Here is a 27,033-nt window from a genome sequence, read left to right as displayed (position 1 = left end):
CCGACAAAGCCGTTCAATTTTTCACTGCCTGAGCTGAGTACATCCACGGGATTCAAGCGAATCTGGCAAAGTCGCGAGAAGGACTTTTCCTGGATTGTGTGCCACAGCCCTACGGGAGCACAATGTATATCCATAGTGATCGTTTCAGGATAGGCACGAAGTACGCGCTGTACCTCGTGCTCCTGGAATGCCTCCATGAAATCCATCACTGAAAATGTTCCATCCTAGATAAGGAAACAAAAAAGCGAACGGTGTCAGAAGAAGTTAGCGTAGGATGTTAGCCTTGAATTACACTCCCCAGGCGGTGAAATTACTGGCAAATAATTTCCCAAGCCGTTCTCTTACCTGTAATATCCACGATCCATTTCCTGCGAACGTGTAGCCCGTATGGATGATGTGACGGTGCCGAGTGAAGCTACTCAGCAGATTCCGGATGCATTGGATGAAGGTGTTGACTTGTGGATGAATCAAGATTTCAGTAACCAAATTTTCGCTGGCATACTGAATCAACCGTTCACCTGCGAATAGAAAATCCACCGCTCAGTAATAGCATTTTCATGGGGAATTCGAAAAAACACGAAGAAAACACCAATAAAAACATGTTTGCAAATCCATTCTTGGAACTTGGTTGAACAAGCGAGGATTTTTCATTCTTATTTCTGTTCCAACGTAATGGGTCTTTCGCTCCAATCAATCTTTTTTCGATGTCAGACAAATAAACTTTGTACATACACACACATTCGCATTCGCGCATACACGCAGATAAAATCTCCAAAGACGTAATCTGTAAAAGCTCAACGTCGTGCATACTCCACTACGAGCGGAAATCCATTCGCCTTTCCCACCCACCTTCATCAGCGGGTGAATATTATGTTGAAAGACATTAATGGAAAATCTGTGGGCAGTACCGAAGGGCATGGAAAGTATTGATTGTTGTCGTCTTCTCAATAAAATTCTGGCGACAGCAAGACATTGTGAACAAACTTTCACCGATTGGTTACGGTGGTGGAAAGTAAAGCTATAAAATCGTAATGTTCTTTCCGTACCATGCGTTAGTACGGTGAGTTAGCAAATGTTTTATTTGTGACGTTAATTTGCTGTTTATTTTTCGTTTCGTTGAAAATGCGAAACTTAGAACGTGGCAATGTGCTGTACCGAATAAACAGACAATATAACGTTTCCAAGTGCTACCCATATTGAGTAACTTTCACATGGCACTAATGTTTCGAAAAACAGTGCACCGACCGCAAGTACATCATCGAAAGCAAAGTTATGAAATTTATAACCAGTGCCTCCAGCTCCCCGGTCGGCAAACCCGTACCGCCGTGGAACCGTGCGCTACCGTACCGATGCGAATGCCGGCACATGGAGGCAAGTATGCCTCGAGGGATGCGAAAAGTGCTGGAACCCAAGTGTTACTTCATGTGGCTGCAGCATTTCATCACGTTGTTGCTGTATGGGCGGGTTTGGTTACACGTTGTGTGTCCCGTTCGGAACCACTTATGCTGACAGTGCGCGGCTCCGCACGCGCTGCTCCAAACTGGCAGCAACTGTGAGCAACGGGTGTGACTAGCGCGAAGGTCAAAGTGAAGTGTAACAGATTTTATGTATGTGTGCTTTTCATTATCCTTGCCATTTACGTCTTCCCGGGGCGATGCTGGCAAGGAGCTGGTATCCAGAGTCCACCCGTTTAAGCCACGGCATTCCGTCCATCGTCCCATCGTCCAGAAAATTTGCATATTCATGTATTTTTAACCACTTTAGCCGAAACCCATTTTGTGCACAAACCGTACAATCACTGCACGGCGGATCGTTGCGCTTTTTGTTCTACCGAAACCAGGCACTTTATACCCTCCGCCACACTGGCCAACGCCCGGTCCCCGTTGGGATTGGAGTATGTTTCGTTCATTATTGTCCCCGTGTCCAGTTGTTTCGCGAACATTGCACAAAAAACGAGCGATATAGTGCAAAAGTTATGCTTGTGTAATCAATTCTTATTGTGATTTTTTTATTTCTAGCTAAAGTTGTCTTTTGTGGCCAAATGGTGTTGTCATGGCCATGGCCAAATGGTGTTGTCACATAGTGGATTATAAAATGGTTATTTATTTTCTCTCAAATATTGTTTGTAACAGATATAAATTGCATGTGTTAAGGGTAAAATAAATGTACCTTTCAATTAAAAATGAATTTTGAATAGCACATCGTTTGCCTGCTGTAAATCTGTGATATTCTTATCGGATTGGAGTGGTCTTCATGGAAGTGCAATAGTTTACAGGCTGTTAGTAGATTAATTATTTAGCATTTAATTTGTCAACTGATTAGATCTCGATCCATACACAGACATCACACAGCACTGGGGCACTTTACACGCGCAACATTACACCAGCGGTTAGCAGTAGCAAGGCACCAGTCAACACTTGTTCCGGGGCAGCGTTACACAGGTTGCCGGTGCACACTTTACACACGTCCACCGTACCACCGACGATCTGTGACGTGAGCAATGCACAAAATTCTGTCTCAGCCATTTTGGGAACGCACGTTTTAACGAACATTTGACCGTTCGGGCTGCTGCCATTCCCTTTGCCGCATGCGAATATTCCGTTCGATTCGGGAATCCACGGAATCGACGGCTTCATCGTGTCACAATCCATCTTGATGGACTTGTCAGCACAATCATCAAAGCTCACGTTGCTTATGCATCCATAGCACTGGAGCGATAGTGCTGTAAAAAAGTTGTATTAATGGTGAGCAGTTCAGTCCGCTGTATCCCCGGTGTATTCTTACCTCGCTGGATGCACAGTGCTAGCAAAGCGAAAATGACTCGTTTTATCGTGTTGCTCATTTTGTAAAGTTAATGTAACATCTAACTTGTTGAAACATACGGCACAGCTATTTATATCGATGCTTATCTCTTATACAGTTCGTAACATAACTATTATACAACTTTGCGGTGCGTGTAAACATTAAAAAATGCAGTTAAAATCATTAAAAGATTCTTAAGACGGATCGAATAATGTATTCATATAACATATTTTTAATAACAATTTTTATTAGCGTCTGATATTTCCTGCAAGGAATTCGAGGGATTCCTAGGATATATTTAAATTGGTGATATATTTCAGGCGTGGATATGAAATCCATACAAACATCAAATTTTAAATTTTGTTCAAAATCATTTTTATCTCTTCTTTTTTCTAACTTTTTTGTTGTGCTTAAAAAAGTAGGCATCTTATAGTTATGGTATGAACTGTATAACCACTACACCTATCTTGATTATCTAAAACACTCAACACAAACGGTAAACATTGGGAGGATATTGCGGAAGTTAGCACTCTGTAGGAGAGTTCTTGGCCAATAAATGAAGTTCATCCGTTACTAATACTCTTGCGAAGTAGTAAGAAATTTGGTTGGCAAAAACTGTTCTTCTCTTCGCGTCATCTGATCTCATTTCTAAAAGAAATGGAATTATTTGTGCGATTTTTTATATGCACTTCCCTAAAAGTAGCAAGAATTTTGGGCACATTTTCTTCGTTATTTTTCTTTAGTGAAACCCTTCAAAACAAAAAGGACATCGGAAGATTTTTCCCACCACCCAACCCGAATGAAGATAGCACGAAACCCCAAAAAGGATCTGAACGTGCCACGGCAAGAACCGCTTAAGCACGTTTCTGTACTCTGTTTGCGGTGAAATTCATTCTAAAAAACATAAAAAAAAAACACTCAAAAATGAACCGAAGCTCAGGTGAATAGAGTCATTGCAGAATACAATAACTGCAAGTTTAAACATCGTTTGTGTTTGATCCAAATATTGCCTCGAGCGAGGTAGAATTACATTTTTGACCTGAGGCTTTCACGCCGAAAGACGGTAGAAATGTCGCTGAAGGGTTTTGTTGATTGTGAAATTAAACTGACATCGCTGTGTCAACCTCTGATGTTAAATTTTGAGCAATTCTACAAAGAATCGTTGTGATAATGAACGATTGGACTCGGATCTTAAAAACATTTAGTAGTATTCAAACATTTTTCACATTTTATTTCGAATTTCATACAACAAAAAGCTTCACTTCACAATGTTCCTGCACTGTTACATTCAAGTTTCATTTTGACTGTTCCAATCCAATCCATCGTCAAAGTTGGTTATGTTAATTGATTAAGATCGACATTACAGCGTACACCCCTAATAAAACTGGCAGTACAGATGATTTAACTACGCTTGGAGCACCAGCACGTGTCGTTGTTTCAACACTGGGAGTATTGGACGATACATCGGGTTTCACCGTGGTAGTTGTCGTTACAGCAGGTGCCGCAGTGGTGGTGGTAGTCGTTTGGGTGGTGGTAGTCGTCGTAGGTGCTATAGTAGTTGTAGTATTGCCTTGCCCAGTTGTCAGGGTGAACACAACACACAGCGTGACTAATCCCACGAGTACTTTCAACATTTTTAAAAAAATGTTTCCCTTTCTTTTCTGTGCGTAACGTTCCCAACTGTGACTGCGACTGTAAAGCTATGGTAAACCACTATCCGATGCGTTCGGCATATGCAAACCTATTTATATGCTTCTGATCGGTACGCACAATCAGTGATAAGTAGACCGATACAGATCCATAAACCACTTGAATAGTCACTTCACGCATTATGTGATTTCCCCGTACATACCTTCGGACATGTACGGTTTAAAGAGACTAATCATCTCTTAGGTATTACAGCACACTAAATGAGGACCGTAATCGTGCAAGAGTTAGTTCTATTTCGTCGCCTCGTAGGGTGTGTTATCGTAACAGGATCCATACCGGTAAAGGTACAATTTCCCGTACATAATCTTCTTTTCTAAATAGGGCCACCCTTTTCATAGCGCAAGTGATTTTTTGGCAGATCAGTTCATTATGGTCATGTAATAAGGTCAGATTTCGCCTTATGAATAAAAAATAAAGCCCAGCTCTCGGTGTGGGTAGAGGAAAATGCTGAGAAAAACATATTATCCTGAGTAGTGTCCATCAAACTTCACATCTGTTCAACCTTCATCGCAAAGAATCCCAAATTTACTGGCATTAAAACAACCTCAACAACTCTTTTAGCCTTCGCTTGGTTTGGTGTTGGAATTCAACTTGGAATTATCAACTGGAAAAGGTTTTGTCTGTGCGAATCGCTTGGGCTTTCGCAATCTTTTTGCAACGATCCAACTTTTGCTTTCACACACACACCATTCTTTTAGGGAAAAGCAATTTTGCAACGCGCATCATGCTATCCTTTCCCGAACGATTCCAACGATTGCCAATCAAGTACGATTCCGGTAGCGAAACTAAACTTGTGCCCTTCCATTTCAATCAATATCGGGCGGTAAAAGTTTACTGGAAATACTTTTCCAGTCCCGCAAGAATGCCATCCAATAGGATGTGATGGTTTGGCCCCAACGGTGAACAACAAAACATACAGAAAACACACAATCCCACTTGCTACTCATTTTCGCGTTCTATCGCATTGCAAATCCACGTCCCCGGCACAAAGGGATGGAGGGAGTTAGATCATTGGCAGATGGAGGTAGCTGGAGCGCAATGCAGGAAACCGGAAATTACACCACCATGCGCCTCCACCGATGCTGGCAGCATCGGTGTTTGCTTTTTTGTTTTCTTCTACTTCGTTCTCGTTCTCATTTAGAGGCTCAGCACTGCGGTGCAACGTCTGTCAGCGATTATTCTTCTTCGCCTTACGGTGTAGTTGCCCCTTTTCGTGTCACTGTATAGACATACACGTACGGCGCGTACGGGTACGATAATTTATCGCCCGGAGGTCCGAAAGGTGGCCGTCCCCCCACCGAAGACATTTTCGGGGGCGCTGTATGTGGATGGCAGCGTACCGGAACCTTCCTTATCCTGCCGACATTGATAAACGACAGGAGCAACGATAGAGAGATACCGAATCAATTCATTTGCCGCGGGCCTCACCCCGATCGTAAACGGGCTTCGGGGCAATCTGGGAAGGAAATATTCCACCACACGACGAAAGTTCTACCGTCACCGGCGATCGGATCGACGAGTCGTGCGTGTGCGCGTACTTTGTACGGTAGGCTAAACAGCACATAAATTAGTTTCGTTACGAAGGAAATCGATGGGTCGGGATACGTTTCCTATTTCGGATTAATGGAATTACTGTTGCTGCGTGCACGCGCGTGTGCCTGTCGCTGGAAGAGTAAAAGATTGGACAGATTTTGGTTTCCAACAGAGCGAATGAAATTATAATCCTTCCCTGTTGGCTGATCAATTCAATTCCCTGCATCAGTTTTCAACTCAATCAATTAGGTTTCATTGTGAAAGACTGTTTGAAAGTAGTATGCAAAGATGGATGCCGTGTTGTCTCATGCTAGATCTTCACATCAGCTTAATTGTAAAAGTTGTTACCTATGTTTATAGATTGTGTGTTCTCCATGGGAACAACTCCACACTCCCTTTGGATGGGTTTTTGCTACAAGTTACTACAAAACATTTTCCTCTACTCTTGTGAAAATAATGATCCGTTTGTTCTCTCCAGTGGCGGCCAACCTACATAAAAGTGTGTATAACTTTGCAATCAAATAGAAATGACGCACGTTCTAAGACCACCTTTAGGGCGTTGAATCTTGACTGTGCAACGTTTGGTGCGAGCGTTTTATTTTCGACCCTTTTCTGCTGACTATGCTATGGCCAGAGGGAAGTAGCAAAAAGAAACGCATCACAATTTCCACTCTAGGAAAACGAGACCTTAACGACTCTCGGCTCCGTTTATGTATCACAAACAAAAGACACACATATACACATACAGGTATCGCTTTGTGGTTCTTTCCCTTCGTTAACATGTACCAGCAGGCGAATGTATGCATATGCGTCGTCGTGTACTTGGCTGTGGGTGGATGGGTCTAATTCAATGCAAAAATGAACCTTCACCCAGCCTGCTACGTTGTTGCGGGGTGGGTCTTTTCACACAAAAAAAGAAACAAAATGGTACATATATCATCGAGATGCCATTTTTCACCTCACAAGATTCTTCGATGGTGCTTGATAAAGTTGGTTTCAAATAATACACAACGAAAGCCATTCTACTGTTTTTTTTTTGTTGCTCTCGCCATGAAAGCATCTTGATGGAACGGCAATTTGTACGACTGCTAAACCCACACATACATTGCATTTGCAATACATTTCCAATTCCAAATAAACTAACCATGGAAATCTTTGCTTTTTCGTCCACAAAAACAAGCAGCTGCCATTTGGAATGCATTCCAAAACAAGAAAAAAAAGCACCGATCGAAAGTAATCGAACTTGTAATCTGGCATTGTCACGCCTTTCATACATTGGACGCGACCAATCACATTCGGCGTTGTGGACAATCGGAACCGCCAGCAATCGATGCAATGGTCGATCGATTCTTTCGCCGCATTGCCAGCGATGGTTTCGTCGCTGTCATTTTCGCGTCTGTATTTCATTCGCGTACGTACGAAGGATCGGCTAAATTGCATTTCTTGTGTATCTCAACGAGTACACTTGCCTCCCCGGTCCCCTGGCCGGACTCTTGGTCCAAGTGCAAGCGATTGGTCCCAAGCAGACCAAGGACATGAAGGCAAAAGTTGAACCGGGTGTGGTGATGCTACTGTTGGGCACCACTGCGGACGCTTTACAATGCACCTGCACGATTTGCTAGTCTATTTTTAGTGCACATGTCATCGATTTTTAACCACCGCTGATTTCATACCACCACACACCAAAGCATTTCCACTGGGAAGCTGTGTGATCGCGGTAGCTAAAATAGGATTAGCACGGATTACCATACGAAATCGCATGTTATGCAGCGGATAAAACTGTATCGTCAACGAGCAGCAAAGTCATATTGGTGAACGAAGTAACGAACGCTGTAAAATATTCGACTTCATTGCGATGCGAAGTGTGTAATATAAAACCCATTTCCCGTAAAATTCCGTGTTCGTTAAATGTTGAAACAATTAATAATGTAAAAGCTTGCACACGCGCGGAGTCGGTCGGTTTTTATCGCATGTGTCACGGTTTCGATACGATGTCTCTTCACTAATGCATCCCGTGATGACCTTCTTAAGGTCGTAGTTAATGTTTCCATGCTCCCAAAAAAGGATGTAGCAGCGAGCCAGAAAATTCGATTTGGTTTTCACCCCGGGAAAATAAACAGGAGATAAACTTATCTCATTCTCGACGTGACCGTTCATGAGAGGCCTTCATGAAAAATGTACACCACCGCTACACACCGTTCGGCTTGACCTTTGTTTGCGTCTCGAAAGGTCATCACCAGTAACAGCAGACGTCTTAAGAAAAGGTTTGTCCATGTATTATGTCGCTTTGGTTTGTTAAATAAAGCAACCAAACCGCTAGAAGTTTGTCGAAAACGCGATGTTCGTGTGTTTGAAAACATGTGGCATGTTGTGTCCGCCTGAGGATGTAAGGTTTTTGTGGAAAATTATGTTTTGCCTGTCGAGGAAAATCCCTTTCGATCGCAGAAAAAAAACAGCTTCGGGAAATTCTTCCAAAAAGTTCCGAAAAGTTAGGTGTGTTGTGACATGAAAGGATGTCCACCTCAACACTCTAGTTTAAATTTAAGTCATTGCATGTTGGTTCCTTGTTTAGAAACTGTTCACTGCACAATGTAACACTAATGGCATAGTTTTTGTTTTTTGTTTTAATTCCTCCTACTCCGATGGCAATGAAATGTAATGTCTTGCAGGAAGTTTCCACAAGAAAAGCTAAAAGTCACACCCGTTGAGAAGGGATAAGCCTCCATCCTATAAACTTTATCAACCGGTCGTTACTCATTACCATAAACGGTCCCGGTGAAAGCCTCACAACGGAACTTTTGCGTTAGTTTCGGAGCCGTCCTTGTGGTGATATGCCGGCAAACGGGTCCACCAAGGTTTTACCACCAAGGGGGGCACCTACACCCTTCGAACGCGGCTGTTAGTGGCAGTTCAGGTAATGAATTACATCTGCTTGGCAACATTTAATTTACATTTGACCTTGCTGTTTTTAGTAGTATTTGCGGCAGTTCGAGTAGACCGAGACGTTGGGGGCCGTAGTCAATTGCGGTTACATTAAAATCGGCTTGATTAAGCCACCACCAAAAGAACACCAATTGTTAGTGGAAAAAATCAAGCTGACTTTTCACGGTGGGGTCCGTTATGCATCGTGAATGCTGTTCGTTAAGCCAGCGGCTTTGAATGAGCTGTTTGATAAGGGAACCTTTTTTTTTACTTCGCTTATACAGGCTTTGAGCCAATATGGGTTGCATTCGCTTCTCGATAAGGGAACGGTGTGATACATTCATCCACTCACCATGCTTGCCTTCCTCGCCCTCCAATGCCTGCAACGTGATTGTATGCAGTTCCTCCTCCAAATCGACATGGCAATCGACAACATCCCATGAAAGGAAGCCTGTGGATGAGAAAAATAGAAGAGAAAAGAATTTGTTAGCACGGGAGAAATACGGTTTGATGCTGCTTTTTACCGACTTAAGATACGGAAAAAAAAAATCGGCAGTAAACTTTTTTTAAACACTGAAATCTTGGCTCCAATAAGCCTTCCTCTGAGCTTTAGTGTGCAATATTTTGCAAACAATTTTCGTCTGCAGCACAACTGCAACTTTGGTACGTTCGCTTCGCTTTTCAGCTTCTCCCAAAATATGTTGTTGCGCACGCGGTTCGTTTTGTTGATGTCAGCCCGGTAACACCGGCCACTATGTGATGCTTCACACGATCACGAATCCATATGCTCGATCGACGGCGTACGCAACAAACGGCACGGCGAAGAAAACTGTTGATAAATTTTACTTGCATAAGCAAATTGTTGCGACTGGCAAAACACCCCGTGACCGTCATCTAAAGCCTCTTTTCTCGCCAACGGCACGTAGTGTATGGAGACTACTTTCTGCTCACTGCAGCCGCTGTGTTTGATCGGGTTTCAGCTTCGTTCAGCACCTCAGTCGCCTAGCGGTGTTTTTCCCGGCAAGTCAAAGATGGCATTTTCTGGTGATAGATTTTTCTTCAAGGTTGCAGTTACGCTCGCTACCGTCGCAGTTGTGATTGAAGTACAAAAGCATGGTGGGTTGCGTTGTTTTCTTTTGGTTCTAACATTGCCGACATGTTCCACGGTGAGAATGAGATTTCCTCTCCATTTGTTGTAGGCGCTGATGCACTAAGGTGCCACCATTGTGGCTGGGACACGTGCGGATCACACGAGGAGCTTGTCGAGTGCAATCTCGAGCGCGTCAACGAAGTTCACGGACATCTGCAGCGGCTAGCGAACCTAACGCAGTACACCCAAGTTCCCAGCAGTGGCGAGTTTGCGTGCTTTGAGCTGCGGCTTACGAACGCCTACGGGAATCGATCGGGAACCGTCAAGAGCTGCACCATCCAGTCCGCCAAAATGTGTGATTTAACCGAATGGAAATCGGTAAAGGTGTTGGGTTGCAGCACGTGCAACGATCGCGACTTTTGCAATGGGTTCAGCGCACTGGTGCCGGCGAAAATTGATAACGGGGCCGGATTCTCCTTTTCCCTGTACAGACAGTCATCAGCGGCAAACAACAAACACCAGCCACATGTATGGTGTTCCGCGCTAACGGTCGTTCTTGTGGCGCTCCTCTTCCGACTACGCTGACGTCATATTTTTCAGCGCCATTCGTACCTTTGTATCGCTTGAATTATTGCGAATAAATTAACGTTAGATCGGTGCTTTATTATAGCATTCTTAGACCACCCAAGCAACCTGTTAACAGGCTTTTCTAGATGATACAAAAACACAACCGATAGAACATCAATGTGGGCTTAAAAGCCGTCCCATCCATCCAACAGCCGACTCTAACCGGTGATGTAATCAATGAAATTAATTATTCTGTCCATCACGAATAAACGTCATTCCACCTGAGATGTGCCGTATCTCAGCGCTGTCGCTTAGCGTTTCGGTGACTTCAATTTTCCAAAGTAATCTCATTTCGTGCAGCATAATTAATGAGAGTGGCTAGAGAATTATGTTGCCTGCACAGACGAGTTTCCCGTTTCCGGGGCCCGTAGAACAACTCGCAGCCGCAGCTTAAATTTGTTCGGCCGATTTAACCGGGTACATGCTATCACGTAGCACATACCCTCAAAGCGCCAGCGCCCCGAGATGCTGATGATGCTACGTGTTTGCAAAATATTTTCATCAACAGCCCAGGGCTAATTAATTAGTACATTTTATTGTCGGATTAAGAACGCCACTCTCGGGGTGGTAATAGCAAATTTTTGGGTAAAGTTGTACGAAGATCAAGGTTAAGATTGTCGTTAGCGAATGTGTCATTGGAACGCCATGAGCAAACGGTTTTAACAGTGTACCGAAAGAAATCGCCTCTTTATAAACTCAAATCACGCCAATCGGACGTGTCTTTATGATTTCGTAATCATACCATCGGCTAATCCACCGGCTATAGGGACACATTGCCGCGCTGTTCTGGCAACAGGAACAATGGGTTTTTGGAGGGACAATTCTCTCGATACATTCGCAGCCAGTGAAAGCATAACTGAAATACTCGAAGGTCACACGAATGACATCACTTGCATGACGTGGAACCATGCCGATGAAAGCATTTACACACCGGGCACGAGGCAATGATGCCAGTGTCTATTCCGAGCCAATGCTTCAAACGCACGTCGCGCCTCGTGTGTGTTCTTTTACAGCGGTATATGTATTTTATAGCGAGCATATTGGCTCATAGCTGCACAAAAAAGATAAAAACAAGAATGGCAGTGTCATTGGACAGTGAACAAATAAAGCAGAACACTTCAGACGAAGTTGCAACGGGTGTGCAATGTCCCATACGAATGACACATCGAGGCAAAGGAAATCGTAGAATCCGTTGAGCTGGATAGGTCCATTCGTCGAAAGCGATTGTAGAATCGATCTGAAGTAGTTTGTCAATGAACTCGTGCAGCTTTAATCACTAGAAAGAATGAAAAATGGGATTCCTTGCCAGTAATTCACCAACGATAAGAAACCAGGTAAGGTGATAAACATAAACACTTTGATTATTTCCACTCCATTCGGTTCAAGGTTTTTTGTGCACTGTGCACGACAAGCTCGTTGTAAAGTTTTAACCAGTAATGACAAGAGTTGATTATAGATTCTCAAACCAAGTTATAACAAGCTTCGGCTCAAAAGGTTTTTACAATCATGCTCTAAGCACTTCTAAAGTGCGTTACACATCCGAACGCCGACGCTGTTGTGTCGCATTCGGTAATACAACCTGGGTTGAAGTTGGCATTATTGCGCGTCATACCCTGACCACTCTCAATTACGCTTCTTATATCATCATCTGAGAGATAATGGTACTACTTCGGGGTGTTTCGTATGACGCTGCATTCCATGGCCGCACACTCAAGGGTCACTCGCCCGTTCGGATGGGCAAAATGATGGTCGTGTACCATGTACGTTATCATGATTAGCATTCTACCTTGTGTTGGAAATGGGTTCTGTTCTGCACCCGTTTGCACACAACACAGCGGGCACGATTGCAGTGACGCTGCAATCGTTTATCATCGTTGATGCCTCCCACCGTGTGTGTGTGCGCCAACCCTCTGCAGGCCCACCGTGTACGGGTGAAAGACGCTCTCGTTTCCCAAATACTCACATCCGCACCGTGTGTGTGTTGCTGTGTGTGACCCGCTATAGCGACATCATTTCCGGAAATTAATCATAGCGTCTGTCAGGGACAGATCGTCCGAACAGCGCATGAGGATGTTTTTCGCCATAACACAACCACCAAGAATGCTTTCTTTTGGTAACCAAGGGATGGAGGGTATAATACTTTTTAATTTAACTACATAACGTACGTAATGCTACGCTTATTAAGTGTTCCACCGTTGCTCTTAATCATACTATTTGCGAAGGGACCTTTCCGGCACATAAAGATGTCCATGAAACCCTTCGAAACTTAAATATAAATCATAAATTTTAAAATGCTCACCAGCCTCGGGTACCTTTAAGTGGTCCGGAGGCCACCCGCTGTTGTGTGTCAAGGGAAAATAATTAAAACTGGCTCATTCAGTGGGAGTGAAATAAAACTACCCTACTTTAGTCCCCAAAAAAAAAAAAAACACAGGGGTTTCCTTCGCCCGTTCCCTGTCCGCCGACCATTTTTCCGGTCACGCAATCATTGATGTATGGATGATTAATGACCCCCTTGTTGATGGGGACGGGGGTTGAATTTCAGTTTTCGATATTCGGCTTTTTGACAATTATCAAAACCCCTTTCTGCTCATTTCCAGTATTTTCCCGAAGCACAAGCATTTTCCCGGGCATGCGATAGGAGTTCCGTAATACACGCAGTTGGGAGGGTTGTAAGGGTCCTGCTGTACACATGCCCAGTGTTTGTGAAGAACGTGCCTATGTATATGATGTAAATTTAATTGTTTCGAACCACTGCGATGTCGATGTGGTCGATGGTGAATGGATTATTCATAACTGTTCTTGTACCGTAAAATCAATTAATGCAGATTGCTCCCATACGGCTCGGTCCCGTACGGAATAGGAACGAAGCAGATGTAGGTTATCCATAGCTCGTTATTTCAGGTATTGTTTATAAGCTTTACAGTAAGATGTTTGACACCGTGTAAGGATTCACTTTGAGCTGAGCTTAATTGACACTTCGATGTTTTATTGCGTCGTTAAGCACCTTGCATCGTTTCATTCAACGAACGCCGGCTACACTCTTCGGAATCATAATTATAGGCACACCCGCACCCGAAGTCCTACAAGAAGCGGCAGAACCGTCTTCGACCGGACGCTGTCCATTTCTTGCGGACGGCTCGCAATCGTAATAACGAGGAAATCAGTCAACTGTGAAATAGGATAAATTTCAAGCTCAAACCCGTTTCCTTTCATCCGCTCAGGCAATTGCACAATCACCCACCCGTTGATCCATAGGACAGCAACACAAAAAAGGGGTTTTGTGCCAGCAGCCAGAATGAGCCGATTGCCGAGACACTCGCGACCATAAACGTGCGGCTTAGGGGCGTGGGGTCCTGGGTACGGTAGGGCGCGGTTTCCATTCCGCGTAAACAAGGTTCATGGCACGAGGCTGACATAACGGTGTAGGCAGCAAGGTCCTAAATCCTGCTCCAAGTGAGAACGCGTGCGACCAACAATACGCACTCGGTGGTGTGGTTTGTGCAGTTCGGCAGCCGGGAAATTCGAGATTCCTTCGTGCGTACAGGGGGCCGGTACGCAAAGCGTCTGATGAAGCCGCTGAGCCGAGCCAATGAAAGCTCATTATTCTTCGCCGTTAATTAGATTAGCAATAAGAGGCACGAATGCGAAACACCTTCCCCTTCCGTTCCCGTTATCGCCCATCCGACGTCGCGCTTTCCCGCCCATCGCCCAAGAAGAAGGGCCACAGAGGAAGGCTTATTTCATTTACCTCGGGATTACGATTTTTTTTGCCTTTCAACTCAACCACAAATCGACTGTCGTGGGTTGGCATGTTTACGGAACGTATTTTTCATTTCCAGACACCGTGGCGCACAAGTGCGATCGAATTCCTGTGAACGCAGCACGAAATATGAAAGCGTAGGGTTTGATTGGAAAATAGCGGACCATCGCTGGAATGGCCTTTCGCCTTGGAGGAACATATTTTTGAGAAGGATAAATAACCGGCGTTATTCTACCGTCGGAATGGTTCTATTGTGTTTGTGCGTTTATTTTCTTCGAAGAAAAAAAAAACTGTCAATAGGAAATTTATCCGCCAGCTTCCACGCAATCTTTTCCGCAGCTTCGAATCTCGCCGCACACACAATCGATATCCTATCGCCGAAGGATCGAAACGAATCGACCAGACGCAATTACGTAAAGCGACTGCGTAACGGTACGACTCAGAAGGCTCGGCTCCCACCAAATCCATCAAAGCTTCTCCAATGTCGATCGTTTGACGAACTATGATGGGACACACAAATTCATCATCACCATTTCCACCACAAAACCGCGCCGCCGATGGCCCATGGCGTCCGGATTCGAATGACGAATGTCAAGCCGCCGACACATAATCTCCGCAGGGTCGGCTTCGACCTTTCTGAAGTCAAGAGGGCATTGCAATATTGGAACACCGAGCGGAAAGCTTGCCGATTCCACATTGGTACGGTTTGGTGGTGGAGAGTTTGTTGAACTCGGAATGGAAAACTAGCTTTTCTGCAACGGGTTCCAGCGCGTTTTAGGGCGTAGTAGAGGGTGATAGATTGAAAAAAAACGACATGTTACGCGTATGACGGAAAACCTTTTTTTTTGGCTTTTAAACAACCAGAAACACTTTTTCACCAATGATTCATGTTTGCTTGTAAATAAATTCTTTACTGTAGACAGGCTACCCGAAAACACCAAAAAAAAACTCCACACTTCCTGCAAGTCACCCTTAAATAAATCGATCACCGGTTGGTTGTTTGTGGTGCGGGAGAAAATACACGCGAACACACATGAAGCCCACTTTCTTCCATACATCGCACAAAATGCCAAACAGAATGATAATGTAGTTTTATCAATATTTCAGTCGAAATTTATGAACTTTTATGCAACTTCCCCGAACCCCCGAACCCACACTGACAGGTGTGACAACATTGTTCCGAACAGGCGGCATCTTGAGCGAAAGCAAAACAGGGTCGTCGAATGCTAAACCTGCCAGACTTGGCACCGCCGCGCCGTGACGCAAATCGTCCTGACGCCTTGGTAACGGTAACCGTCCTTCGGTACGGTCACACTGTTTTCGCCCGGGTTGTGTATTTGTTTTGATTTGACTTCACAACGCTTCGCCCCAATCAATGTCACGGACGAAGCGGGGAAGCGATACGGAGCGTTTGTTTATTGCGACCCTTCGGGTTAGTTGCGTAATATGCGCAGGTCTTCCATCATCGTTTATGCTCACTTTAAAGTGTGTCTATATTTTATTTTAATCTTTACCTTACTCCCCTAAGTGGTAATTTATTTCTCTACCCACGCGCCCCTCGCTTTGGTGGCCATCGAATGTCATCATTTGGTGAATTTTAAGCCTAGTTATTTCAATCAGTTGAAAGCTCGGGTTCGCACCCATTACGGTCGGTGGTTTTATGCGGGTTCCAGATTCGTCGTTTGAGATTAGAGCCTGTTTGCAACGTAAAAAATACACACAGACACACACAACCTCTAACCTCGTCGTGCTACCCAGCTTTGCGGGTTTGGTGTGGTGATGGTGGATTGTGTGATTCTAATTAGAATTTCACCACAAAATCAGTGCCGTGGATGAGAACGGCACGCAGGCCGTGGTGGCCGTGTACCATCGTCAATAACTGGGTATGTGCCACTGAAACATGACGCTGCCGGAGCAGTCTGTCATGCCGCGTTCGATGCCTCGCTGTCGGCGTACGGAACAACGATGGAAATGATAAAATATAAAGTCTTCTGGCAGGCGCCATGGTGTGGCAAAAAGTATGATGAAAATCATCATCGGCCACGAGTATCGAGATAGAGCCGTGGCTGCCACGAACATCCCGTGGCTCCGTAAACAAATGCTGATGACATAATTTAACCCGCTAGCAAACGGTCGGTGCACAAGGCAACGACCGGCAATGAAGATGCGAACTTAAGCTTACCGCAACATTTTCCGCATAAGAAATTTATTCTACAGCTGACACCCTATCGCGACAATCGGAACAATATGGCCGCAAAGCTGACGTTTCGTTCGTTAACTTATTGAGACAAAATAAAAAAGCATTAAACCATATTGGTGTAACATTTCCAAGCTCATCAATTATGACCTCCGGCAAGAGTTCTAGCGCATCATATTGGAAAACAATTACCTCCCCCGCCCACCGTTCGTTACGGCGATTCGGCCAACCGTTGGCGAATGGCGTAAGAAGGTTAAAGAAAATACGAGCTTACAACCTCAGCTACAAGTTACCTTGGGCGCATTTAGATAACATGTCACACGGAGGGGGAGGAGGAAGTACCTGACAACCGTCCATGACGCAGACAACTTGACAAGCCTAACCCCACCCGAAACACGACACGGCTGCACCGTTGTCTAAGCATCCATTTCGGGACACAAGGAAAGCACCCGGCAAAGGATCGACGGCTTCGAGCTCCACTTTGCTAAGAACTTCCCCCAAAACAATGTCGAAATCCAAAAGGAAATCGATATCCAATGTCTAGATGGCCTTTTTTGTTTTGGTGTACCCTTTTTGGGGTTTTGCGTTTGCATGTGTCGGTGTGGGGGTGAGTTTTATTTTTGGGTTTTCGTCCTCGTGCGGTGGGTGCTTTGAAAGCTTCGGAAAGATGTTTATTATTTATGTCCACACTAGCGGCCCAACAGATACAGTCTACTAAGCAATTCCCGGGGATGATCCTGACCTTCCGATGTGGTGAATCTGCAAAAACGTTACCGGTTCCGTAAACGCGAGCTCCCCAAAAAGGTTCCTTTCTACATTACGATGGTGGAAATGAGGATTTTATGCAAGTCAAAATAACCGCACCCAGGCACAGTTGGGGAGTGTTTCCCGCAAACAGTTCGGGGAAACTGAAGTTGTACAAAGACAAAAAAAAATTATAAATCTCCAAAGAACAGCCCGTGCATGTCAACGCGATCGATTCGTTGCAGTCTCGATGCAGCTTAATTTACTCACGCCATTGTGTGCTAAATAATGCTAAGCTATTGCTTATAAATTATGACCTCATTCCCCTTCAATTATCGAAAGTGCAGCGAAAACGCTACCGCAAGCTACTTAAAATACGCCACAAAAAGCAGAACCGGAATCGCGCGATGCTCGTTAGTTATGAAAATTTCATTGCCCAGGTCACTCGCATCAAAGCCCAAGTTCGGAACCCGGTGGGTCGGAAAACTTTTGCACAAATCAAATTATGTGGCCATTTTTTTTTACTGTCGTCCCGAAATCGATCCGTATCCTCATCAAACGTACCGTGCCCACCACACACACACCCTTGTTTCGATCTGTGATCACATTCATGTCAGCATAATTGATGAACCTGGATATACAGAGGAAACAAATAAAGGATCCCCACACCAAAAAATCACATCCACAAAGCTTGCCGAATCTTGTCACTTTTACCACCATCGTCCTGCATCGTCCTGTTACTCCCGTGCTATTGGATGTGTTTGAAAGGAAATAAGTTTCGGGACTCTCTGGTACTGTAATTATTCCGGCACGCTATAAAGCCATTGTGCGCGAGGGCCCAACCAAGGGCACGACATAAAATGTGGGTTTTTGTGTGTGTATGTGTTTGTGCTTTTAAATATAACTTACCTCACGTAGGTCTCCTTTTTTTGGGGAAGACCACAAAAAAGGCACCACACGCGCTACTCTACTGGCTTACATCGCCCCGTGAGGCTGTCATGAATTTTAAATGAACACTAGGAACGGTTTTTTTTTCCTTTTTCATCGGTACAGAGCTCCTGCACTGTATCCTGCAGTTGGTAAGCAGGACTACTCCGTACCGTATCCCGGCTGTACTTACACGTCCGTGCCGTGCTGGAATTTTCGTTACCTGGCACACAAAAACAAGCCATAATGGAGGTGGAGCGCTTGCTCTTCTCGAAATATGAAGTCTAATTTCCCAGTTCCACGTATGTGGTTGTGTGCGTGTGTGTGTGCCTTAACGAACTACCCCACCGAGAGGGGGCAGTCTCCACAGGGTCTGTGGTGGGCCACAGAAAAATGAGGTCTAAAGCATTTATCGCGATTTGCCCGTTCCGGGTGGTGCCAGCTGGCTGAAGGCTTCGGCCGGCTTCCGACTGATTGCATGTCTAATTCATCGTTTGATCATTTTATGATTATACTCACAACATTCTTTTCAAAGGAAAGCTCGAGTGGGATTTTTTTCTGTTGGTTGGTTGGTTGGCAATAAGATGTGAAAAGAAGCAATCTTCCTGTTCGTTATTGGAGTATTAAAATCTTTGAACTTCCTCAGCATACATGTGCAAAAGGAAGGGTCTTAGTTTTGCCGGGGCAGTGTAGTTTACTTTAATTCTCCCCAAAAACCCGACATTTACCGAAACTTCCCTTATCGTAAAGCTTGAAAGTCACCGGGACACCGGCCAGGGGGAAAAAAAGAAATGCTCCAAGAAGTAAACAGGTAAATCTGAAGAAACTCAACCGCCTCCGCCAGTCCGACAACCGTGCGGTGGCCCGTTTAAAAAAAAAAAAAGAGTGCGGGAAAACAGCATTGTGATGCGTTTGCGCACAAACTTCTGCCCGCATTCGATTTGACCCGGCGGATAGCGATTGGGCGAAGGGGGTTTTGCTTGCCAACATGGATCGAGGCTGCCTAGCCGGGTGGTTTGCTTCTAGAATCTTTCGCCTAAAGTTACCGGGCCGGTGCGAGCGGTTTCGGATCTTTTGGACCGTAGCCAGACCGGAGCTTCAGGATCGACCCCGAAACCTACACCGGCTCGACACTCGACCATCCCGACACTAGATCGTGGGAACTTTGAGGAGCTCGTGCCGGGATGTTCGAGAGGCATTGTGAATGGACAAGAAAAACAGCTTAAGAGCGAAGTGTGGTCATAAAAATTTTGCTACAGCTAGCCATTTTTTTTTGGCTGTTAGAGTGCCTCCCATTTCTATCAACCAGCAGGCCGAAAGGCGGACGTTTTTTTTTTCGTTCGTTGAGTGAAGCCGAACAGATTTCGGTTCCACTTAGTCTGGCTGGCAAGTGATTGCACTTAATGAGCAGCATAGGCACTTATTTTACAGGTCCGACAGAGTGATGGCCACACAGTGGCTTTTGTGGAGAGCGGTGGAGCAGTACATGGCTGTAAGGATGTTTGAATCAAGAGCAGTTTTCATCCTTCAAACGACATCAAACGATGGCTTATCGTGGGCAATGTCTCCCCGGAATACATCAGCTCTTCCTCAACTCTGCGCTGGCAAGCCACACTCCACACGTGAGATACAATCTCATTACCGAAATGATGACGCAATTTCGACGAAAGCGTGTGGGGGAAAGAAAAAAAAAACATATTTCACGGTTCGTTTTTCACGATGAACAAAATTGTACGAAGGATGTAGAGTGAATTTGCCTTCCTGCGAGCGCACACGAATGGAACCATAAGCACCACTAATGCCTGTTTTCATGTTTGACAAACATTCCTCTTTCCAAGCATTCGGGCCACTAGCCTTGCGACTAACACAACCAACCCATTGGCAACGGGGCACGGGAACGGGAAGTGAATGGAAAGAACGGAGTTAAAAACAGTTTTACGATTGCTAGCGATGTAAATCAAACACCAGAAAGGATCTGCAGGATTTGCCGAACAATAGGATGGAAAAAAGAATAGTTACCCAGTGTTCTGTGCTTCTGTGCCATTCCCTTTTACGTTGGCGCTTGTATATACCACCGTTCATAACAACATTTTCGAATTTCGGAACTTGCCGAACAAGCTTCAAAGTTTGTGAAGCGAAAGCCTGAGGGCTTAAAAAGGGTATTGCCAGTATTCAAAGGGCCACGATAAGCATTTCCGACCCAAACAGTGCAATTCATAAATTATCGCCTCTCTTTCTTTCTCTCCCTCTCTCTCTCTCTCCCACAAACACTATTCGATTGGCCTAGTTCGGAGGCAACGTTCATGTTTGAAGCGTGTTTGAGGTTTTCCCGTTCATTTTTGTGCTACTGCCCCAAGCTGCCTTGCATGTCACACGCAAAACGCATCCGCACATAGCGACTGCACCTGGGCAGCTGGGCAAACGAACTCGTCGTGGCAACTGGCAAACGAATATTGTTATTAGCTTCGAGTGTGTGACACGAAAACAGCAATGCGTATAATCGACCGATGTGCTGTGGCAGCTCGAAAATGTTTGGTCAAAAATAGAACTGCCAGGATATGGGCGCTTATCGATTCGGCTGTAGTTTTCCACCGAGCGACACCCTTTGCCCCGGGAGCATGGAGGAAAAATGGTTCATGTGCTTTTCCTCACTGGGACGAGAGTGGCCTATCGAACAACGGGGGGTGGTGGTTTTTATATGTTTCTTCCTTAGATAAGATGGTTCACACGTCTTGGTGTACGACCTCGAGACAGACTCACGGACATAGGGCGAGTGGGGAGGGAAAACAAGACCGGCAGGCTGTGCCGTTCAAGATGACTTCTTCTTGTGCTCCAGATCTCATCTGGCGCTCTCGAGAGCACACTCGTTTTGTCATCGGAAATAACAAACCACCTCAGTGGAATACAAAGTAGGATCGGCACAAAGGAAGTACACGAGCATAAGAAAGAAAAAAAAACGAAATCACTCGCTTTGCAAGCCACGTCCACTCAGGCGGAAGATGAAACACTTTGGTCGGGTCTCGTTTGCTCGTTGCCGTTGGGAGGACATTCATGCCGGCTCGATTGAGTCTGTGAGGAAGGCTTTACCACGCGAAAGGTAGTAACAAATGCCACAACGAAGCCTTCCATCGCAGTGTAGGAAACGGGTCTGAAATTACAAACCCCCGGGACGCTTATGTTTTCTTGCTTTCGTCCTGGCTAAACGTTGAAGTAGTAAGCAATGTTAATAAAAAACACTCCACAGCTATATACAATTGATTACTGTGGCCGTACTTCACCCTCGCAAAAGTACGAATGCAAAATTGTCGGGCAGCCATTTTTTTTTGTCTCCCTGCACCTGTGCAGGTTGTGCTATTCAGCGGCAAACGTGCGTCACAAAGCTGGTCACCCATAGTTGTGCAGCCTGCTGGAGTGGTAAATAACGACTCGCAACACCGTACAATTTGTACACTTCAGAGCCCAATTCCCCAGGCCTGCGGAATGTAATACATTGCCGAAGAAAAGCCGGCTAGAAAATATGATACTCCTTTAAAACCCCGTCACTACTGAGGGTGAGTGCTCACCACTACTAGCTTCCCAAACCCGTCCATTGATCCTAATGACGTCCATTTTCATGCTAACACTTCTCTGCTAGTCCCTTCCAGCACGGGAAACAGCAAACAAGAAATGGATGAGCTGGGCACGATTAAAGCTACCGTTTAGCGCGCGCGCACCCTTATCGGCCGATATGTAGTGAAATGGAAATTTATATTTTCTCCATCAACCAGATGTGACGTAAATGCCATTTCATGGAACATCCCGTGCCGGAACACCTTATTCAGACAGCAGCCATATTTTTCGCACCATGATTACGAAGGTCTGGCAGTGGCATTCCACCAATTTCTCCGGGCATCCTGGAATGTTCCGGCCTATTTATATTACGAAACGAGACGAGTTTCACTTAGCCACACTCCACCCTAATCCCACCGAAAGCTCTTTCTGTGTGTGTGTGTGAGTGCATTTGTGTTATGGGGAAGGATAATATTTACTTGTCAGATGTTTAATGGCGGTGCGGCAAACATGAGAAGCCGAATTTGCCAAAGCCGCCGGCAGCGCAGTACAAAAGCTTTTTGCCACTACCCCCGGTTGCTTTCGGGACGTTGTCATAAATCATATTGGAACAAAATTTTACCATTTGATTGATATTGGTTTCGGGCGACGTGTGTTGGAAATTAAGCCTAACGCCACTTAACGCCAAGAAAAAGGTGTCGACAAATGTTGGCCCACAGCACGGTGTAACTTTATTTGCGCTTAACACGCCATTGTGTGCGTGTAATGCTTAAGGTCAAACGCATAAGCTTGCCAAGTCTTAGAAGCAAACCGTATAAATTACTAATTTATTCGCAGCCTTGCCAAAAAAAAAATCTTAATTTTGTACTTTGAACCCTTTCAAAAGTTTTCTTGCCGTACGGCTAAGGCTATTCATAAGGCTAAGTGGGACGGGGAGTCGTTTTTCGACCAAATCCTTTTCGCTTATCCTGTCCAAAGTACTGCCAATATTTATCTTCTTTTTTTTTTGTTTAGCTCAACTCCATTACAGGATATTCCAAACCATCCCTTTTTAGGGGCTTGGCCCAGACGAATGATTTCATTATACTTTCATTTTATCCAACCAGGAACCATGGAGCCGGGTTTTCCTTGAACCGAAATACCGGTCGTTTCGAGACACCCGGCATCAGCTAATATTTGTCTACGCTTTTATCGTCACGACATCCTGGCTACGGTCGACGGCAACAAAAAATGGGGGAAGCTCCAAGCGAGGGCCGCACGTACCGGGATCGTCCATTCCGCGACAAAGCAATCGGCGTAATAGAAGGTCCCGTCTAGGCCTAACGAATATGCTCGTAATGGAGTCGGAACTGGCCGTTTATGTGCCCTTGTTGGGAGGACAAACGATACGAAAACATGGTAACGGCGTTAGGCGATGATGTAATTAATTGCTAACGATCGTAGAACGGTTCTCCTGATTTTTTTTTGTTTCCACCGGCCAATCGTCAATGGACGATGGTGGATTATCGTTTCTTTCCCCCTGGTTTGGTTTACGACCCGCAATCGCTAATAAGACAGCGTGCGCATTCCCTTATCCGGTCGCTTTCTTCGCTTCGAACTTCCAAGTCGCATGACGTAAGCGGCCGTCGTAAACAAAGCGACTCGATATCGAAGTTGCTCTCACACCATTCAGGCTCTGTTGGAACAATGGGGAAATGGAAATCGAAAAAGCCACCTACCTTTGATTAGCCGTTGGAGAATGATATCCTTATGGTCCTGCGAATGTGGCTCACCGATGACAATCAACAGATAGCACCCGGTAAGCGGGCTCGGCGGACCGACACCGATAATGCTCGGCGGTCCATCGGACCCTGCCCCGATGTCGATGCTACCTCCCTGTTGCTCATCCCCCCCGTTCACCTCGATGGGTGCCACCTGACCCTGCTCCTGCTCCATGTTGGCTCTTTCTTTCCGGTGCTCTTCCTTTCACTTAAAGTTCACTCGAACAAGTTGATGTCCAGCAACGGTAACAGAGCGTGCAGGCAGTCGGTCAGACGACGGGTACGGTAAGAGCTGTTTTTGCGCAGCTTCTCGCAATAGGTCACTTTCAGGATATCGGGTCAATCACTTGGTTGGCGAGCGGCAGCGAACACGCAGTGCAAACTTCCAGCAAAGTGTTTTTTACTTTACTCAACGGAGAGCTGAGTTTGAGCTTCCAGCAGTGGGACAGACACTTTGCTTGAGATATACTTTCCACAGCAGTGTGGATCAGTGGTGGTGGTGGTGATGGTCGGATGTTCTCTATGTTAGGAGGAACACACCCGTAAACTGGCGTGTCCTGTCTATGCACTTTATCGCTCACGACTAACACAGTGACACCGAGTCGAGTCCACTAGCCTTGCTCCAGAATCGTACAAAACCGAACCACTTCGTGTCGTTTTCCACCCCTGTCGTTGTCGAAAGGGAAATCCTTTCGGGGTGAGTCCAACAACTTTCGATACTCACACACTCGCTCTCTCTCTCTCTCTCACTCTCACCCTTGCTCACATTCACGGTTTTGTGACGTTTCGCGGGTTCGCTCTCGCTCGCGGTTGGAAAAGTCGAAGAGCGTACGGTTTTTCCCGTCTCGAACGCTCGAAAGTTTCCTCGGCTTATCACAACCACACAAACGCACGCAAAGCGAAAGCACGAACGATGACACTCACACCAACCCGCCTACTTGATCGATCCTGCCAAAGGCCAGGAAGATGTGTCAATTTATTCGCCACACTGCTACTTCTTCGAGCAAATCTGCTTGTTTCGGGAGTAGTTTTTTGCCAGCACACGACGAATTCACCTTAATTGTCACCCTGCACTCTAACGCTAGCTTAGCTCTAATCCTAGTTATGTAGCTGCTTTATTGAAATAATCCTTATACTACGTTCGTTCTTCGAAACTCTGTTACAAAACCCCCTTTGTCACTGCCGAGTGCAAAAGCCTGGAACGTCCAACGGTCGCGTTTTTGTTTTTTGTTTCGTTTTGCGGCAAATGACTATTTTCCACGGGAAAACACAATCAATCGGTTCAATGAAGATAGCTTCGGATGCCTGCTTTCGGGGGTTTTGCGCTTTACGGCTAATGTGTGACCTGTCTCTGACTGTGGCTGTAGAACGAATATGGTAACGTAACAGTTGCTTTCTTTGCGTTTGCTGAGTATGTATAACTACGAAATGTACAGGAAAAGTCTTCTTTTCAATTCTCGTGCACTCTCTCACTCTCGGACGAGCCTTTTTCTTGTATCCTCCGACGACGGAAAATCGACACACTCACGCACATGCACAAACACTGGAACAGTTTTCCCCGTCTTGCGGAACTGTAAATATCTGGTGTGAGGGATCTTTTCTTTTTGGGGTCAATTTTCCGGACTTTTCGTGTCGCGTAAGGATTTTGCGATGGATGTTTGTCAAGGTATGTATCTTTCTGACTTTTTCTCTCTTCTGGTTCTGGTAGGGTCAAACGGGTACGCACTCGGGAGGATGGTCTTACTTCGCAGCCCACTCTATCACAACTGATTGCAAGTTCGTGTTGTTGTTTTTTTTTGTTTTTGGTTTCCTTCCGCAGTGACACACTGGTATGGTCTTTCACTTCCGTTGCGTAGCTTAGCTCTTCTAGTGCCGTAAACTCGGTTGAAATCTTTACGTTTGCCGTTACTTGTTTCTTTGTAAATCTTTACCGTTTGCCCTGTGGAGAGATCACTTTTATTTGACCGGCATTTACTGAGCGTTAGCCAAGTCACCTGCGCGTTGCTGCGAAAACGAATTCAGTATGACAGACACGACTGACGACAGGCTGCTGGTATACCGCTTTCGGTGGTTCGGTGTGTGTTTCCGATTCTCCGGCTCGTGCGCTCCGCAGTTTTCGTGTGTCATGCGAGCGGAAGAAAACTCGGTCCGGTAGCGGAAAACTCGTACCACACGCCCGGCTGCAAAAAGACAGACGAAAAAAGAGAGACCGTCAGATCGGCAAGACAGACGGGCCGGGGCCCCAGACATGATGACGGTGTCGGCGTTTGGGACGCCCGATCGCGCATGCTTCGATTCGATTTTCGTGCGCTACCCGGTTGCCATGTGTTGGTGCTTTTCTGGAAGCGCCATGGATGCGTATACGACGCTCCCTCTGCTCATTCGTGTGGGGGTCTTTGGGGGAGGCGATGCTTTCTCTTCGGTTTCTAGACCCACACACGGCCGATGATGGCGACGTTGACGACGGCCAGTTTGGTTTCTCTTTCTGCTCCGACCATCTATGCTGGTGCATGTCTCTCGTACACAATCGATGTTGTGTTTGATTAGAAATTTTCGTACGACGAGCGAACCGCCGATGTTGAAGAGCATAACCGACGCCTTAGGAGAGCATGTTCCAGAGCGCTGGTGGAAACCCCATTCATTGCTTCCATCTGTTTTTTTCCCCGATCATCCTTCTTTTCGATTCTCCGAACTGTTCCTCTCTGCACAAGTCTCTTAGTCATTATGGCGTATAGTTTTATTGTGCAAAACCAACAGGAGCAAAAAACAACCTGGAAACACCTCTTCCCGATACAGTACGTCACCCATGTGCATGCCACGGTCGAACGATCTCTCTCACACTCTCCCTCCGCAGGTCCACACTTCCGTTTTGTGGTGCTTACTTTGCATGTTTTTTTTTGTATTATCGTTTATTACCGGGGTTTAAAAATCACCCCCTCGATACTTGAAGAAAAATTGAGATATATCTTTCAATCTTCATCTTCAAGAGGGCCCCGTAAGTAGTAAGGATCGTTTTATGACCGGTATTGTGCGAGTGTTAGCACTTTTTGAATATTGATTGAGTCATAATGTAAAGGGTCTTATTTAGGGCAATTCTGGGCATGTTTGGTGTTACCGGAACATCAATTTTCTTTATATCTTAATCATAACATTCTACAAATGTTCTACAAACACAATTCGATTTCAGTGTACTCGGACAAAATGCTGTTAATTCTGAGCTTCATAGCTGCAAGACTTCATCGATTGGAAACGAATAATCAACGGAATCGTCTCCTAATCGCAAATCCAATATCCAATTCTCCGTTACCGTGGGAAGAGCATTAATGGTGTCTCGAGTCCCCCGCAATGTGCCGGTGGATATTTAGCGAACCTCAACAGAAAACAAACCAAAAAAAAAAACAATGCCGAC

The 27,033-nt window shown here is 45.4% G+C and overlaps 1 protein-coding gene across 1 annotated transcript in view; it reads right to left on the bottom strand.

Annotated features, from left to right (window-relative positions):
- The window catches only part of LOC128709467 (microtubule-associated protein futsch), a 37,727-nt gene extending 13,928 nt beyond the window's left edge, over positions 1-23,799 (bottom strand). Inside the window, exons 1-4 of the mRNA XM_053804466.1 lie at positions 23,583-23,799; positions 9,320-9,418; positions 346-518; positions 2-224 (exon numbers count right to left, since the gene is read on the bottom strand). Coding sequence (XP_053660441.1) covers positions 2-224; positions 346-518; positions 9,320-9,418; positions 23,583-23,799 — 712 coding nt within the window. The remainder of the gene's footprint in view (position 1; positions 225-345; positions 519-9,319; positions 9,419-23,582) is intronic.
- Between the last annotated feature and the right edge of the window lie 3,234 nt (positions 23,800-27,033).

The sequence above is a fragment of the Anopheles marshallii genome, chromosome 2 (assembly GCF_943734725.1).
Source record: "Anopheles marshallii chromosome 2, idAnoMarsDA_429_01, whole genome shotgun sequence".
Taxonomy (NCBI): Eukaryota; Metazoa; Arthropoda; class Insecta; order Diptera; family Culicidae; genus Anopheles; species Anopheles marshallii.
The sequence above is the reverse complement of the archived record's forward strand: the minus strand, read 5'-3'. Positions and strand labels throughout refer to the sequence as shown.